Source organism: Cygnus olor, chromosome 1 (genome assembly GCF_009769625.2).
Source record: "Cygnus olor isolate bCygOlo1 chromosome 1, bCygOlo1.pri.v2, whole genome shotgun sequence".
Classification (NCBI taxonomy): Eukaryota; Metazoa; Chordata; class Aves; order Anseriformes; family Anatidae; genus Cygnus; species Cygnus olor.
The window spans coordinates 99,752,035-99,767,762 of NC_049169.1; the positions used below are offsets into that span (position 1 = coordinate 99,752,035).

Genomic DNA, 15,728 nt, shown 5'->3' on the forward strand with positions numbered 1-15,728 from the left:
AGACTTTAAAAGGCTGTCCTTTTTTCTCCTTTCTCTATCCTTTTTCCATGTCTGGTCTACAATTAAAAGTTTCTTCAGTATTTGTATCAGAGAGGGGAGAGGAGGGGCAAAAAATTACAAAGTGCTGCAATGACAGCAAACCTACCGTTGTAGTAAAATATTTTTTTCTTCTGCTTGAATAATGTATTCCATTTTGGATCCTGACTAAAGTCAGTTCAAGGGGACTGAGAAAAATTAGGAGTAGGTTGAAGCAGTCACAGGAGCACCATAAGCATGTATGCTCTCTCTTATATGTAAGAAACTAAAAACTCTATAACTCACTGATTAAATGTGACAATCTGCCCTGAGCTCACTTGACATGGCTCTGTCCAAGAATACCAAGTACAATGATGTTCACTGAACTCATGAGGGCATTCTCCAGAAGCTCAGATGCTGTCATGTAGAAATGTTTACCTCCCTATTTTTGATTCAAGATTCCTGTGGAGTTTGTGGCAGAAAACTGTATGAAGTATTTTCCTAGCAGACTTGCTAAGTTATTTTTCTTCTAAGCTGGTTTGTGCCATCATTCCACCTCATGACAATACCTTGCACTCTCAAACGGGACACTACATTATTAACACAGCAAAAAGCTTCATCAATTGAGATTTTATTTGAAATGTCTGGGAAAAAAAATCCTTTACACAAAACTTATAATGCTGTTATAGCCACCCATATGGAGGAGGATGGCAGGAAAGAGAAATGGGATGTGCATAGCACCTCTCACCTGAGGATAAGATAGAGAGTATGTATGCACAAACAAGATAAGAGTAGCATGCTGAGCCCAAGGCATGGCAGAGGTGGTGTGAAGACTAGGGGAAACGTACAGAGGGAATGTGTGATTATGTGGATATCTGAACATGTACAATTCCTACAGAAACAATGAAGCAGGCCATGTCCTTCAAAGACCAGGACATCTTTCAAGAGGCCACTGAAGGAAAAGAGGGAGTAAACTTGTGTAATCCACACAAACCATTTCCCAAACTTCTTTCTTTGCTAGTATCTCAAATGCTCACATTTTCCTGACAATTGTTTTCCTCTCAAGGATATATTATATTTTGATAAGACAGGGGTAGACAGGGAATTCTATAAACTAATGCTAGCGTGGACTAAATTTACGTTTTGGGTGCAAAGAAGTCTAGTTCAAGAGAAAGGGCAGATCAGTCACAAAGATCAGTAGCCAGTGCCTCTGCAGATAGGATCCCACTGCGGCAATATCTTTTCCTTACATCTATAGTCAACAGTAACACTCTTCACTGGAAACTGTGCAGATCTGAATCAAATCTGAATTATGCATGAGAACTTCATTTAATGTGCAATGGACTGCTGTTGCTTATGTTCAAAGGCTTTTTTTGTCAGCAAACTGATGACACTCCTCTTCTTTAAAACTTCTGCCTTCACTGATTTAAAAAAAATATATATATATATTTTTCTCTGTGAGATAATGGATCTGGACTGGTGGTACTGCCATAAAATTGCAGTGCAATCAGGACACTGGGGTTTGTACCACAAGGAAAATTAGCAGCAAGGAAAAGCAAACACAATGCACCTCTTTGTGAATGTTCTCACACAGTTATTTTGCAGAGGAAACATCAGTCACCTTACCTCCAGGATGGTTTTCTGGCTAGATACTTCATGTCTATTGACTACTCTATAGCAAACATTTTCTCTTTGTACAGAAAAACATAGTGGGCTTGTGAAGTGGACAACGTAACTCACTTCTTGAGCTACATTTCTCAGAAAAAGTTAATGTCTCACAAACACAAAGAACACACTGATATCTTTATGAACACTCAACACAAAAGGAGCTTGAAGGCACACAACTTTACCTGTTGATTTTGGTAGGCTGTCACAGTGGTGAAGACAGTCTCTGGGAAGTTGAAGGTTTTCACCCCATCTCCTGAAGGAACTGGCTTTGTAGGAGAAAGGTCACTGCTGAAATCCTTTCGGATGACATGAACACGGGGCTGGTACTTATGCATTGAATGTAAGATTATCTGAAGGGGCAAAGAAAAGAGGAGGAAGAAGAGGTAGTGGGATATTTGTTTGCTTGTTTGTTTTGTTTTTCTAAAATTTCTGCACTACATCCAGAAGCATGAGGAAGCAGGGGAGGACTAAGAGCTAATGCAAAAGAAGTTACTCTTGTCTTACAAGTGCATATGAGACAAAGTTCATGCTATGTGCAGATGCTGCGTCAAAGTGGACCATTCGAGAGAGAAAGGGGATTTACTGCTTTAGAGGGCCAAGCAACATTTTAAAGAAAAGAACTGAAATAGGGAAAAAAGCTCAGCCATGGAGAGTATCTACAGATATGCGTGGCCATCAGGCCAGAGGAGCATTAGAGCAAGAGCAGCACCCTTCTCAGTCTGAAATGAGTGAGGCTGGGGCAGGAGGTGCTAAAATTAGCTTCTAACTTACATGGCCTTGATCATCAAGTTCATTGTTGGTCAGCTTGAGTTTGTCAAAACTGACCACCTGCCTCATCCAGGTGTCTCCAGAAGCCAGCGAGTCAGGGTGGATGTAAACCCTCGGGGGCACTGGGGAGTCAGCATTGCCAGCCACCATCCACTTGGAGCTGTGGTACACATACCTGAAAGAAAAAGGGGTGATGGCTAAGGAAAGTTGTCACTCACTCACTAGAGGAACAATTTTAGGGCTTCTCCTCCCCTGCCACCCTACCACACACACCTCAAGCTCTCATTTGCAGTCAGGGGGGAATGTGTTTTATTGCAACCTCCTACCTTCTAAATGAAAGCCAGATTACCCCTGAGCCACTTGTTCAGACCTGATTCCTTATTAAAGCCACCTTTGCAGTTATTTTTCCTGTAAAACTCTGCCACATGTGCCTTTTCAACTCCTTAACCCTGTCTGAGCCAGAGGATAGAGAATACTGGTAAACAAAGTCCTCTCTGAAAATATTAATAAATGCCCCATAATTTCTGGAAATCTGCACTGGCTGCCATGCCACAGTGTATAAAACACGTGTGTTCATCCAGACAGGACAAAATCCTATCGATACCACAACAACAACTGATAAAACAGAATTTCTAATTTTAAATGTTACAAAATAGGAAATTCCATTTAGTATTGCAAAAGTAAGGATTAGAGAAAAAAAAATTAAATGATCTTTTGTGTTCCTGACCTAACCACCATCCAATATGTGCCATAAATTACTTTCCTACAGCTTTCTCTGGAGATTTTGTTTTTCTTTCTCTCCTGTGGCTCCTTCAGCTTAAGGTATTTCACAAACAGTCCTGCTAACACTTCTAGGTCGTGCCCTACGCTGCCCTTCCTTGGGTCTCTACTCAGCTCTGTGAAGCTATTTCAGTCCTTACCTACAAACAGTGACTCATTTCCTGTATTTTCAAAAGAAATGCAAAGAAATAAATCCATTCCTTTCAGTGCTACCTTGTTCAATGTGGCTGAATAAGCTAACAAGGACAGAAACAAAGTATAAAACAATATACACATTTTCAACTTTAGCACTGAACCACACTGAAAGGAAGAGACAAAAAAAACTGTCTGGGTATCAGGTACCACCCTGATACCTCCCAGGAAAATCACTTTCCTGAGAAACCCTCTGGATGATCTGAGAGCAAAATGCAATATTTAGCATTTGAGGCATAGTTCTTGAATCTCTGAAGTTTGGTACAGTAAAGACTATTTGGGGAAAAGACTTGCTCTCAAGAGTCTTTTAATGAGTCTAAATAAAACACCTCTGTCTGTATAGTATTCTGGGATGCAGACCACTATAGTTTTCCAGCATACTTTTCTATGGTGCAGAGCCCACTAATACCAGAGAAATCTCCTCATTCCATCTTTCAGTTCAGTGGTGGCAATTCACCAGAGGTTTTCTCAACAGCTCCATGCTGTAGATCAGGATCTTCAATCCCAATTGCTGCTGTGCTGGACAGTAAATGCTTTTAAAACAAAAATCACCCAATTCGGTTCAGGCTAGACCTGAGGTGTCCCCCGTTTGTTCAGTGTCCACTTGCCCATTCTTTCTTGCTGAGGTAGGTAGTGTTAGAGGATCCAGACTCCAGTGACCAGGTCCCTCAGACAGTCATTGTTAATTGTGTTGTTAATAACTTCCCATTAAAAACTGATTACTATTCAAAACCATAGAGCAAGACCATCTAGTTCCAAGGCCCCTGGCTTAGACAAGGACACTTTCCACTAGACCAGGTTGTTCAAAGCCCCATCCAATCTGGCCTTAAACAGCTCCAGGGGTAGGGCATCCACAGCTTCTCTGGACAACTGGTTCCGATGCCTCCCCACACTCATAGTAAAGTCTTTCTTCCTAATATCTAATCTAAATTACATTGCCAGATCATACTCTTTTTCATCCACCAATACCCCCAAGTCCTTATCAGCAGGGTTATCCTCAATCTACTCATCTCTCAGCCTGTATTTGTTCTTGGGATTACCCCAGCCTAGATGCAGGACCTCACACTTGGCCTTGTTGAACTTCAAGAGCTTTGCATGAGCCCACCTCTCAAGCCTGTCAAGGTCCCTCTGGATGGCATCCCCTCCCTCCAGTGTGTCAACTACACAACTCAGCATGGTGTTGTCACCAGACTTGATGAAAGTGCACTCAATCCCACTGTCCATGTCACTGACAAAGACGTTAAACAGCACTGGTCCAGTACAGAACCCCGAGGATCACTGGGTCACCACTCTTCACAGGTCATCAAGACCTAGACATCAAGCTGTTGACTGCAACTCTTTGAGTGCGACCAACCAGCCAATTCCTTATCCACCTAGAGGTGTATCAGTCTCAGATATCAGTCCAAATGTGCAAGAGAGTATATTAAACCTCTGTTTTTTTGTCTTACAATTCTGGTCAAATCAATTAATGGTGTAAACAAACAGAGTGTCCTCCAGCATACTCTTGCAATAGTGTGTAATGGCATATGTCTTTCATATGCTTTCATTGACACTGATCCATCACAATGTTTCTATCTTTACACCTAAAAAGCTTACCTGTATCTCTTGTTATCCACAGGCACAATATCCATGGCAATATAATACTGCTGATGGGGATCCAAACCTGTAATTTTCACTCTCATGGCTGGAAACATTCTCCTAGAAAAAAAGAAGAGTAGAAATAAGGAAGAAAATAGTGAATAAAGAAGCTGAAGGGGCTCTTAACCCCCTCTGACACCAGGAGCATGCTGCTTTACAAAACCCACTTCTTGGCATGACTTCTCTGGGTTTGGTGTAGTTAGCAAAGATTGTGCTGGTGGTGCTATGTATCTTCTTTTTTTTTTTAAAACTTTTTTTTTTTGCATTTAAGAAAAGGAATAGCAGGATAACAACCTGTGGGTTACAATAGATCACTCCCAGTCGAGCAGTCTCTGCTCCTGACTCCTAGCAGACAGCTCTGTTATACTCCACACAAATTGTCCCTCAGGTCAGGCCTCCTCTCTAGGTATTTCAGTACACAGATGGGCAGTATACATTCTTAGTGCTGCTTTTCCATCTAGAATTATGCTTTCATGTCATACTAAATGCAGGATCATTTTTGTTCTGTGTTTTTGAGAAAATCACATTTCAGTATGGACTTTGACAGCGCTAGAAAGCAAAACCATCATCCTGAAAGATCCTCTTGCTTTTATGCTCACAGATACTTAAAAAAAAAAATCCCTTAAATGAATCTGCTGATTAGGCCTATATTTCACACGTAACAAAAACACTGGCCTTATCACCGTGGTTTCCCTGAAGTCTAGTCAGTATTTTGTGAAAAATCTTTTGTAAGTGCTGTCTTTTCTGTGACATATGATCCAGTTCTGTCTTAAGATTTTTCACTTGATAGGTAAGTTATGAAAATTTTCACCAGCAAAAAATTAGTTTCCAGCCTTTCTTTTCTTGTCTGAGCACAAGCTAAGCTGTGTTGTGTATTGGTCACTGTTCCAGAGGTGTATGTTGCTAGATTTCATTATTTCATAAGACAATAGCCAAGAACAATGTTAACCTCAAAATATATCAGTATTGATGTAGCTATGTCATAATTTCTTCTTCAAAATTCTCTGGTTGCCAGTAATATAGATGCCTATATACTCCTCAACCAGCATGGCGAGTAAATCATTTATGTCATGTGTTAGGAGTTAGAGATGTACACATGCCTGCAGGGCTATGACCCCATTGACATTATGGAGACGCGATGGGAGCATGATTGATGTGAGGCTCCTGTGATTGAATCCCCATTTTTAAAAAGGAAAAAAAAAAATGAAAGACGCAGGGAATTACAGGCCAGTCAGTCTCACTTCTGTACCTGGCAAGATCATGGAGCAGATCTTCCTGGAAACTAAGCTAAGGCACATGGAAAATAAGGAGGTGATTGGTGATAGCCAACATGGCTTCACTAAGGGAAGACCATATCTAAAAAATCTAGTGGCCTTCTTATGATGGAGGTACAGCATTGGTGGATAGGGGAAGTGCAGTTAATGTTATCTACCTGGACTTGTGCAAAACATTTGACATGTACCCCATGTCCCCACTGTCTCTAAATTGGAGAGACATGGATTTGATGGATGGACCACTCAGTGGGTAAGGAATTGGCTGGCTGGTCACAGCCAAAGAGTTGTGGCCAACAGCTCAATGTCCAAGTGGAGATCAGTAATGAGTGGTGTTCCTCAGGGGTAAGTATTGGGACCAGTGCTGTTTAACATCTTAGTCAGTGTCATGGACAGTGGAATTAATTGCACCCTTAGCAAGTTTGCCAATGACACCAAGCTGTGTGGTGCAGTCAACACACTGGAGGGAAGGGATGTCATCCAGAGGGACCTTGACAAGCTTGAGAGCAAAGCTCTTGAAGTTCAACAAGGCCAAGTATGAGGTCCTGCATCTAGGCTGGGGTAATCTCAAGCACAAATACAGGCTGGGAGATGAGTAGATTGAGGACAACCCTACTGATAAGGACTTGGGGGTATTGATGGATGAAAGAATACAAACTGGCAATGTGCACTTGCAGCCCAGAAAGCCAACCCATATCCTGGGCTGCATCAGAAGTGTGACCAGCAGGTCAAAGGAGGTGATTCTCCCCCTCTATTCTGCTCTTGTGAGACCTCACCTGGAGTACTGCATTCAGGTCTGGGGCCCCCAATATAAGAAGGACATGGACCTATTAGAGAGAGTCCAGAGGAGGGCTACAAAGATGATCAAAGGGCTGGAGCACCTCTCCTATGAAGGGAGGTTGAGAGAGCTGGGGACGTTCAGTTTAGAGAAGACTCCAGGGAGACTTTATAGCAGCCTTCCAGTACCTAAAGGTGGCCTACAGGAAAACTGGGGAGGGCCTCTTACTCAGGGAGTTTAGTGATAGGACAAGGGATAATGGTTTTAAACTAAAAGAGGGTAGATTTAGATTGGATATTAGGAAGAAATTCTTTACTATGAGTGTGGTGAGGCACCAAAACTGGCTGCCCTGGAAAGCTGTGGATGTCCCATCCCTGGAGCTTCTTAAGGCCAGATTAGATGGGGCTTTGAGCAACCTGGTCTAGTGGAAGGTGACCCTGTCCACGGCAGGGGCATTAGAATTAGGTGATCTTTAAGGTACCTTCCAATCAAAACCATTCTATGCTTCTATATTATATTTGTGATTAATGCAGTATTTCAATGTCTTAATAAAATCTGTGGAAGAGAGTTGACTGATGTGCAAAAGGAATCAAGAGCCTCAAAGTAGAGCACTGAAAGAAATCCTGTGTTGTTTCACTAACTTTTTACTCAAACCTGAAGTCTACCTTATTTTCTTCTCAGTCCTTACCTGAGAAAACCTTGTGCTGAGGTCCCACAGGACGGTATTATTCAATCGCACTACTTCTGCCCAGAAGATACAGAGCTTTGATATGAGAAACTGAAAATACTGAATGCTGATATGTAACTATGTTCTGCTCCTCTGATAAGTACATGTCTATATAAGTAATGAGGGTAGGTTGAATGGAAGCAGGACATTAAAAGGGAATTAAATATCATTAAAGTCATGATGAAAAAATCCAGAAAAGTGTACAATAAATCTTTGTCCACTGTTTCTAGGGGGCCTCCCTAGGAACCATCATGACATTTTTCCTTCTATTTAGCAAAGAGTAGTGAAATGTCTGAGAAGATCTACATCTCCTCCCAACATTTTTGTTTCTCAAAGTATGGACATAGCCTGGAGGAAGGAAATGGGAAAGTTTGTGAACATCTCCAAACATGTCTTTCAAAAAATGTACTCAAGGGATGCACCCATGAGAAGTTATTTTGTTTTTTTCCCATCTGGACCACATACAACCACTTGGAGAAGAGGGTGGGAAGGAGGAGGTCAACGTTCAGCATTCACCCTGCCCATAGCTCTTCCTTTTCAAGCCATAGAGAAGCAAAGTTCTGATCTATTAGTAACTGAATCTGCCTTGGAAAAGGGCATTCATCAAGGGGGCAGTTAGAACATCACCCAAAGCTGCCAGCACACAGCTAACCAGAGTTATGAGACATAAAACTGTCAGAAAAATTGTCTGCAGAAAACTTTCAAAGAGAGACATTTGTATAGCTGATGGTGTGAGTTTGCTAGCGGAACAATTTAGAGGGGAAGAAAGGAATAATGGATTAGTCTTCAGTGACTTGAGGACGTTACCTTGTTTCTACCACAATGGCTCATTAAATCTACCAAGCCAAATGGGTACAGGATGTGGCATTTTACAATCCAGCTCTCATTAATTGGATGGAGGTGGCTTGGGAGCAGCTTAAGAGGTAGGTCATGTTTCAGAGGGTGGATGAGAAATCCAGGATTAATTCTGAGTCTCTGTGGGTCTAAGTCTGTGTACTATATTCGGAAAACTGAACACTGTGTGTTCCCAGCAGCTCTCTCCAAAACTGCAACCCCGTGTAATGTTGCAGTATAGCTTATGGGGTTGTTCACTTACGAAATACCTTGTAAAAGATTACCACAGACCATTCAACAGGCTTAGGGGCTAATCTCTAAAATGATCAGAGAGAGCTCAGCTAATCCCACTGCTTTCTCTATGTTTCAGTGTATTTTAAAGTTTTCTAAAAAACTGCTGTTTTGTTTTTTCTGTGGGTGTAAAAGTAACTTGGGTTTCTTTGACATAAGAATGTGGCCTGGAACTATCACAGCAGGTTTCCAGCAGCACTGCTATGTGGAAAGGGAAAAATGGAAAACACAGAGATAAACAGTAGTGACTGAGTGACATAGGTGGAATCTGGGATAAGTCCTGGTGCTCTGTTTCCTGTTGGCTGGCTCTTTGTCTCCCTAGGCACCAACCCTATAGAAAATAGAGGGTTCAAAGGTTTGGGAGGAATTCAGGTCATTTGAATATGGCTGTATTCATAAACAGTCAAGAACCTTTCATCCAGAATAATATCGGTTGTCTTTATAGTCAGCAGCTCAGACACAAAGGCTGTTAGTTTTCACAGGGAACACACGATGACATTTGATATAGTTCAGGAGGAGGTTTTATATCAACAGCAGTTTGGGATGGTCAAGTTATTTATACATTAGCTTTACCACTCAGCAGGAAAACTATCTTCCTAAACTTAGGCTGGAAATCTGTACACATACATGCAGCACCCATTTAGAGGAAATATGACATGATATGAAATAAGTTATTTCAATTGATTTAGAAACACTTAGAAGAGTTTTAAAAAGCATTCTTGTAAGAACCATGTGCCTCATCCTACTCAATTCCTTACTTCTTCCATAATGAGAAAGAGGTTTATTAAACTCTGAATGTAAAGAAAATTAATGATACATATAGATCTTTTCATTAAAATAGTAATTTCTAGCACAGCAGTGCACTGATTTTAAAAACTATGTTTGTGAACTTGCAGAGATAGAAATAAGTTGGATTGCAGCAATCAGCTTTTTTTGTTGTTGTTTAAACTTTTCATTTAACATGAAATCGTAGTTTTCCTTTAAGGAAAAGAAGTCTGGTCAGAGAAGGAAGTTTACATGTATATCCCCAAACTGGATTCTTTTTCCCAAGAAAATAATCAGTTTCTAACCCTTAGGAGTCTCAAATGAGACAGCTCCTAACCCTGCCTCTGGAACTAGCACATGTAAAGCTTTTGTCAAGTTGGATCTGTCTACAAAGTTGGCATGCTCTGAGTGGGCTCATGGGCAAGATTATCTCCAAGTATCCTTTCCAACATAAATTCATTCTCTGTTTCACAGTTAAGTTTTAGAGAGGGCATCACTCGTTAAGTGATAAGACATTAATGGGTACCTGGCTGGTTGTCTCAAAATACAAGTGCAATTCCTTGAAGCTGTTCAGACACTGGAAATACACCTGTACAGACAGCTTAGTGAGCTGAAGTCAGATGACAATTTAAAAGGATCAACATAATTTACTTTACAGTTTTCATGACTGTTCAGCTTAATGATTTACACACCATGTAAACAAAAACTTAACTTAAATGGGATTAAATTTGCTTAAGGGTGACATCTGCTAAATGTAAACCATAAAATGAAGATACATGTTCTTCAGTTGTACTAAAAGACTGTTTGTCTTTTGCTACAGACTTATTGACACGAAAAGAGAGATTAGTCACCTCCCAGTCATAAAAAATGGGATTAAGAAACTCTGAAAAATATTCAGACTGATTTAGGCTTGCAGGTTAAGTGTGCATAGTGTTCATGCCTGAGTTTACAGTGTTACCTGAAGTTATAGCTATTTTATACCTCATATTTCCTTGTCTTTAAGTCTGGTGCCAAATGTTTATTTGTTTATAAAAACAAACCTGTGGAAGTGAAAGCGAGGGACAGGAAGAGAAGGGAAGGCAAGAATGCTTCCTTGTTTCCCTCTGCAGTGTGAGAATATGTAGAGAAGATATTTGTGTTGAGAGGAAAAGCTGATGCAGGGCTGGGAGAAAAAGAATTTATTATAAGGCAGAAGGAGTCCAGCAGATCTTCCCAGCAGCTCCCCAAAGGGACATTTTCTAGAAGCTGGAGAAAGCTTATCTGGTCCACTGGGCCAGGGCCTCTGGGCAGCAGTCTGGTAGCTGCATCCTGCCAGCCCTTGCTCTGAGAAGTCCTCTCCACAAGTCCCTTTAGCATCAACAAAGCTTTGAAACAAAATTCCTGGTTTTTACTCTAACTGAAGAGGACCATGGGGCCCTTCCCTCCTTCCTTCCACTGGAAATAAAACAGCCATTCAGTAGAGTAAACAGCCCTAAGTACATGTTTCAAACAACTCTGGCTCATAGTTTCTGGGAGGGAAAGAAACTCCAGTCAAGATACCATTTAACCTATCAGGAGGCACTGAAGAGTCAGGAGATAGCAAGGTCACCTCTTCCATTCACTGCTGTGTTTTTTTTTCCACTCTTATTACTGAGCCTGGCCTCAGCACCCAGGTTTGAGCCATCCCTCAGCACAGATATGATAACTTTGATAAGACTCATGTGTTATTTCCCTCACTGCTGAGAAGAAATCCCGAATTTGCTACAGGCAGAACCTATGTCCCCAGAGGAATATCTCCTGTCTGTGTTTGTGTGCTCAGTCACAATCATCTCCATAAGAGGCGGCATTTCCCTTGCAAAGCAGTACTCCAAACACTCACTGTAGTGGAAGTGCACCCTCCCTTAGTAATAACTGCACATTTCTTTCCCATTTGGGCAGCACTTCTATCAGCAGTTAACTGTTGGACCTGCAGCTCAGGTGACCATGGTCTTTAGCTAGAGAATGTGGGGAGGGATTCAGATTCCTGTGCTAATGTTGCCAGCAAGCATGCATGCATGGTGGAGGAGAGTAGAGAAAAATAGTTAAATATGTTTTTAGGAATAGTTGCTTTAAATCAGTATGACCTGGGGCTTAAGGTGAGTTCATTTTATTTTGTACAGTCTAAGGATGCATTTCAAACAAAAAATAGATAAGAGATTGCAGTTTTGAATACACTGCAGCTGACAAAAAGCCATTTGCATCTTTCGCACAAAGAAAAAAAGGACTCTTGTTAGAAGAATCTTTTTAAATTCTGAATAACAGAGTTCTGGTAGAAAGGAAGAAGGGAAAAGTTCTAAGAGAACTTTATGAAAACAGAAAAAAAATACAGGTTTATAGAAACAGATCCAAAAAAAAAAAAAAAAGCATCTATAAATACAGCATCAAGAAAGAAAAAAAATGAAGCAGAATTAAATGTGAATGGGAGTGGGAGTTTGAAAGCTAAAAAGTGTAGTATGCTGGACATAAGCAGGATATAGCTCCAGAAATATGTTTGAAATGAGAATGTAGGTTAGAAACTAGCATTAAACAGTAAGAGTAAAAAGACAATGTGAGGTCAGGCAGGAGCCAAACAATGCCTTACCAGTCACATAAAATTAAGGAGCAGCTGTAGTCATAGGCAACTGAGTCTGTAATTATAAAGGCTTTCAAAACAAGAAGGCCTTGCAGGACTCAGACAGGGTTTCTGTAGGGAAAGTGGCAAGAACAGAAAAATGTTCCCTTGGGAAGGAAAAATTTGCAAAGAAGCTGCGCATCTCTCACTATTTCAATAAATAATAGGAAATCCTCAGGAGATAACAATGCAGCTCTCTTTGCCAGAAATCATGCAATCTCATCTATTGGATGCATCATGTATCATGCATCTCATATGGAGAAACAGGACTGCCAGACAGCTTTCACCCATCACAGACACATCCTCTCTGAAAGAAGGTTTAACCAAAAAAAAGTTAAACATTTAACTTGTGCATTTTTTTTAATCTATAAGAACTGTCACAAATAAATAGATGTACTAAGTAACGAAATCATTAAACTTTGTGATGGTTAAATAAGAAACGTAGTCTGCAGAAAAAAATCCCTTCCCATACTGTTAATCTAACCTCTGGAGAAGAATATCATCAAACAGAAATATATATATATGTTTGGTAGCCAACATAGAGTTTGTGTGGGCAGCCAGTGATGAGCCTGATGTCCATGAGGACTAAAGTAATGATAAACATCTCCTTTCAGGGAGAAAGAATATGATTTAAGATTGTAATGAATATATTATTTGCTCTGTAAGTTAAGCTCTGTATTGTGCTACAAGGTTTTTTTGTAAGTGGAAAAATTGTCAAGACTGGAGCTTGAAAATGCTCTCAGGCTTGGCACTTGAGAATGCCGTTAATGGTATTAAAGAAAAAAATTCTTGAAAAGATAAATATTTCTTACAGTTCTTACATATTTCCCTGCATCTGTTCCCTACCTATATATATATATATATATGTATGTATGTATGTAAGTATTGTTTTGGACTTCTTAAAATAAAGTTAGTGTCTCTGTCTTCCTTAACATGTGCTGTTAAACATATCTGAAAGGTGGCTAAAATAGAGACTTAGATATTTCATCAGAAAATGCAACTAAATGAGACCTTCCCCAGAGCTTGTAGACTTATCTTCAAAAACATGAAAATCAAAATATTTGAGCCAAAAACTTAGAAAACTAAACCAAAGTATCTTATATTGGACTAGTTGAAGAAAAAAAAATCAGGTAGGGGAAGCGAATATGAATATGAAGCGAGATGCTTCTTCACTAAATAAAAGCATTTTTCCTGGCGTGGGGAAAATGGAATTGGAATTGCAGTTAACTGGATCTGTTTTTCAGCTGCATCATGTTCCCACATGGAAGGAACTAAGTACATCTCACAATAATCTTTAATCAGCTTCCTGTTATTACTGTGCAATTAGGGATATGTATCTATTGTTCATTATGATGCTATGCAATGTGGGAAACTGTATTTGTCAAACAGAAAGGCAGCATGCATGACAAGTTCCATGAACCATTGCTGACATGAAACATCTCAATTCATAAATGTCAGAACAATAGTTTTATATCACAAGCGTCAAAATACATACTTGAGACTGTTCCAAGCAACAAAATAGTGGTTTATAGCTTGAAGACAGCAGAAGAAGAATTTCAACAAAAATGTTTTTGCTTTTTCTTAAAACAAAAGCAAAAAGACAGCAACTTATTCAGTATTGTAATTTTCTAAAAACTTTGTAAGAAAATATATATATTTTTTTTTCATATGTGTGTACCAATCAGACCTAATAGAAATTCTTTTTTTTTTGAACTGATCCAAAGTATTTAATTTAATTATTTGGTATCTCCCCAGAATATTTCAGTTTTTTTGTTCTTGTTGCTGTTTTTTGCTTTTTGTTTTTGTTTTTGTTTTTTCCATAAATCCTTCCTTCTCTATAACCTCTGCAAATACTCTCAAGGCTTCTGTGAGAAGATGCTGAACAATTTGTAAAACTGCAGTGGCATTGATGTTTCAACTTTTTTGGTTACTTAAAAAAAAAAAAAAAAAAAAAAAAAAAACTGTACATAGCATATAGCTTTTTAAGATTCCAGAAAGGTTAACTACTTCATTCAGAAATGTATGAACTGCTGAACTGCTGAGGTCATCTTAGGGGATGATTAGGAGTCTGAAACATCTGTCATATGAGAAAAGGCTGAGAGAACTGTGCCTGTTTAGCTTGGAGAAGAGAAGGCTGAGAGAGAAGCTTATCAATGCATATAAATATCTGAAGGAAGGGTGTCAAGAGCATGGGGCTGGACTCTTTTCAGTGGTGCCCAGCAACAAGACAAGAAGCAATGGGCACAAACTGAAATGCAAGAAGTTCCAGATGAATATGAGAAAACACTTTACTGTAAGGGTGACAGGGCACTGGAACAGGTTGCCCAGAGAGGCTGTGGAGTCTCCTTCTCTGGAGATATTCAAAACCTGCCTGGACGTGATTCTGTACAATGTGCTCTAGGTGATCCTGCTTGGCAGGGCGATCTCCAGAAGTCCCTTCCAACCTCAGCCATTCTGTGATTCTGTGATTCTATGATCTTCATATCACTAAGTTCTGGGTATTTTGTTGTGCACTGGTGTTGATGGGCTTTGAGATACTTATGCTGCTCTTAAGACTATCCATTCCATTCATTGTAAGAGAATGAACTATAATTAATCCAGCAGGTAACAATGTATTCTTTTCATTTTCAGATGCAGTGTAGTGCAGGCAACAGGAAGGAGGGAGGTGATTTTCCCCCGCTACTCTGCCCTCGTGAGGCCCCACCTGGAGAACTGTGTCCAAGTTTGGGGCCCCCAGCACAAGAAAGATGTGGACCTATTAGAGCAAGTCCAGAGGAGGGCTACAAAGATCATCAGAGGACTGGAGTACCTCTCCTATGAAGAAAGGCAGAGAGAGCTGGGTATGTTCAGCCTGGAGAAGAGAAGGCTCAAGGAAGGCCTCATTGCGACCTTTCAATACTTAAAAGGGTCTTACAGAAAAGATGTAGAAGAACTCTCTACTCAGGTAGAAAATGATAAGACAAGGGGGAATGGTCTTAAACTAAAGAGGATAGATTTAGACTAGACATTAGAAGGAAATTCTTCACTGTAGGGGTAGTGAGGCACTGGAACAGGTTGCCCAGAGGAGCTGTGGATGCCCCATCCCTGGAGGTGTTCAAGGCCAGGCTCGATGGGGCCTTGGCCAGCGTGATCTAGTGGGTGGCATCCCTGCCTATGGTGGGGGGGTTGGAACTAGATGATCTTTAAGGTCCCTTCCAACCTGAGCCATTCTATGATTCTATGAAAACAAACTCAGAACCAATAAATTTGGTTCTTCCAGTGTCATATTTAATGATGCCGGACAGATTATTTAACCTGTTTAGGTCTCAATTTCACCCTCTATGAGAAAAATGAAAATTAGTAGTTTTCTTCCCTTCTGTTTGACTTCATTAG

At 40.3% G+C, this 15,728-nt stretch overlaps 1 protein-coding gene across 2 annotated transcripts in view; it reads right to left on the bottom strand.

Moving 5' to 3' along the window:
• Positions 1-15,728, bottom strand: part of TBX15 (T-box transcription factor 15) — a 113,328-nt gene that overhangs the window by 22,657 nt on the left and 74,943 nt on the right. For both annotated transcript variants that reach the window (XM_040572594.1, XM_040572588.1), the window contains exons 3-5: positions 5,020-5,121; positions 2,455-2,626; positions 1,866-2,033 (exon numbers count right to left, since the gene is read on the bottom strand). In XM_040572594.1, coding sequence (XP_040428528.1) covers positions 1,866-2,033; positions 2,455-2,626; positions 5,020-5,121 — 442 coding nt within the window. The remainder of the gene's footprint in view (positions 1-1,865; positions 2,034-2,454; positions 2,627-5,019; positions 5,122-15,728) is intronic.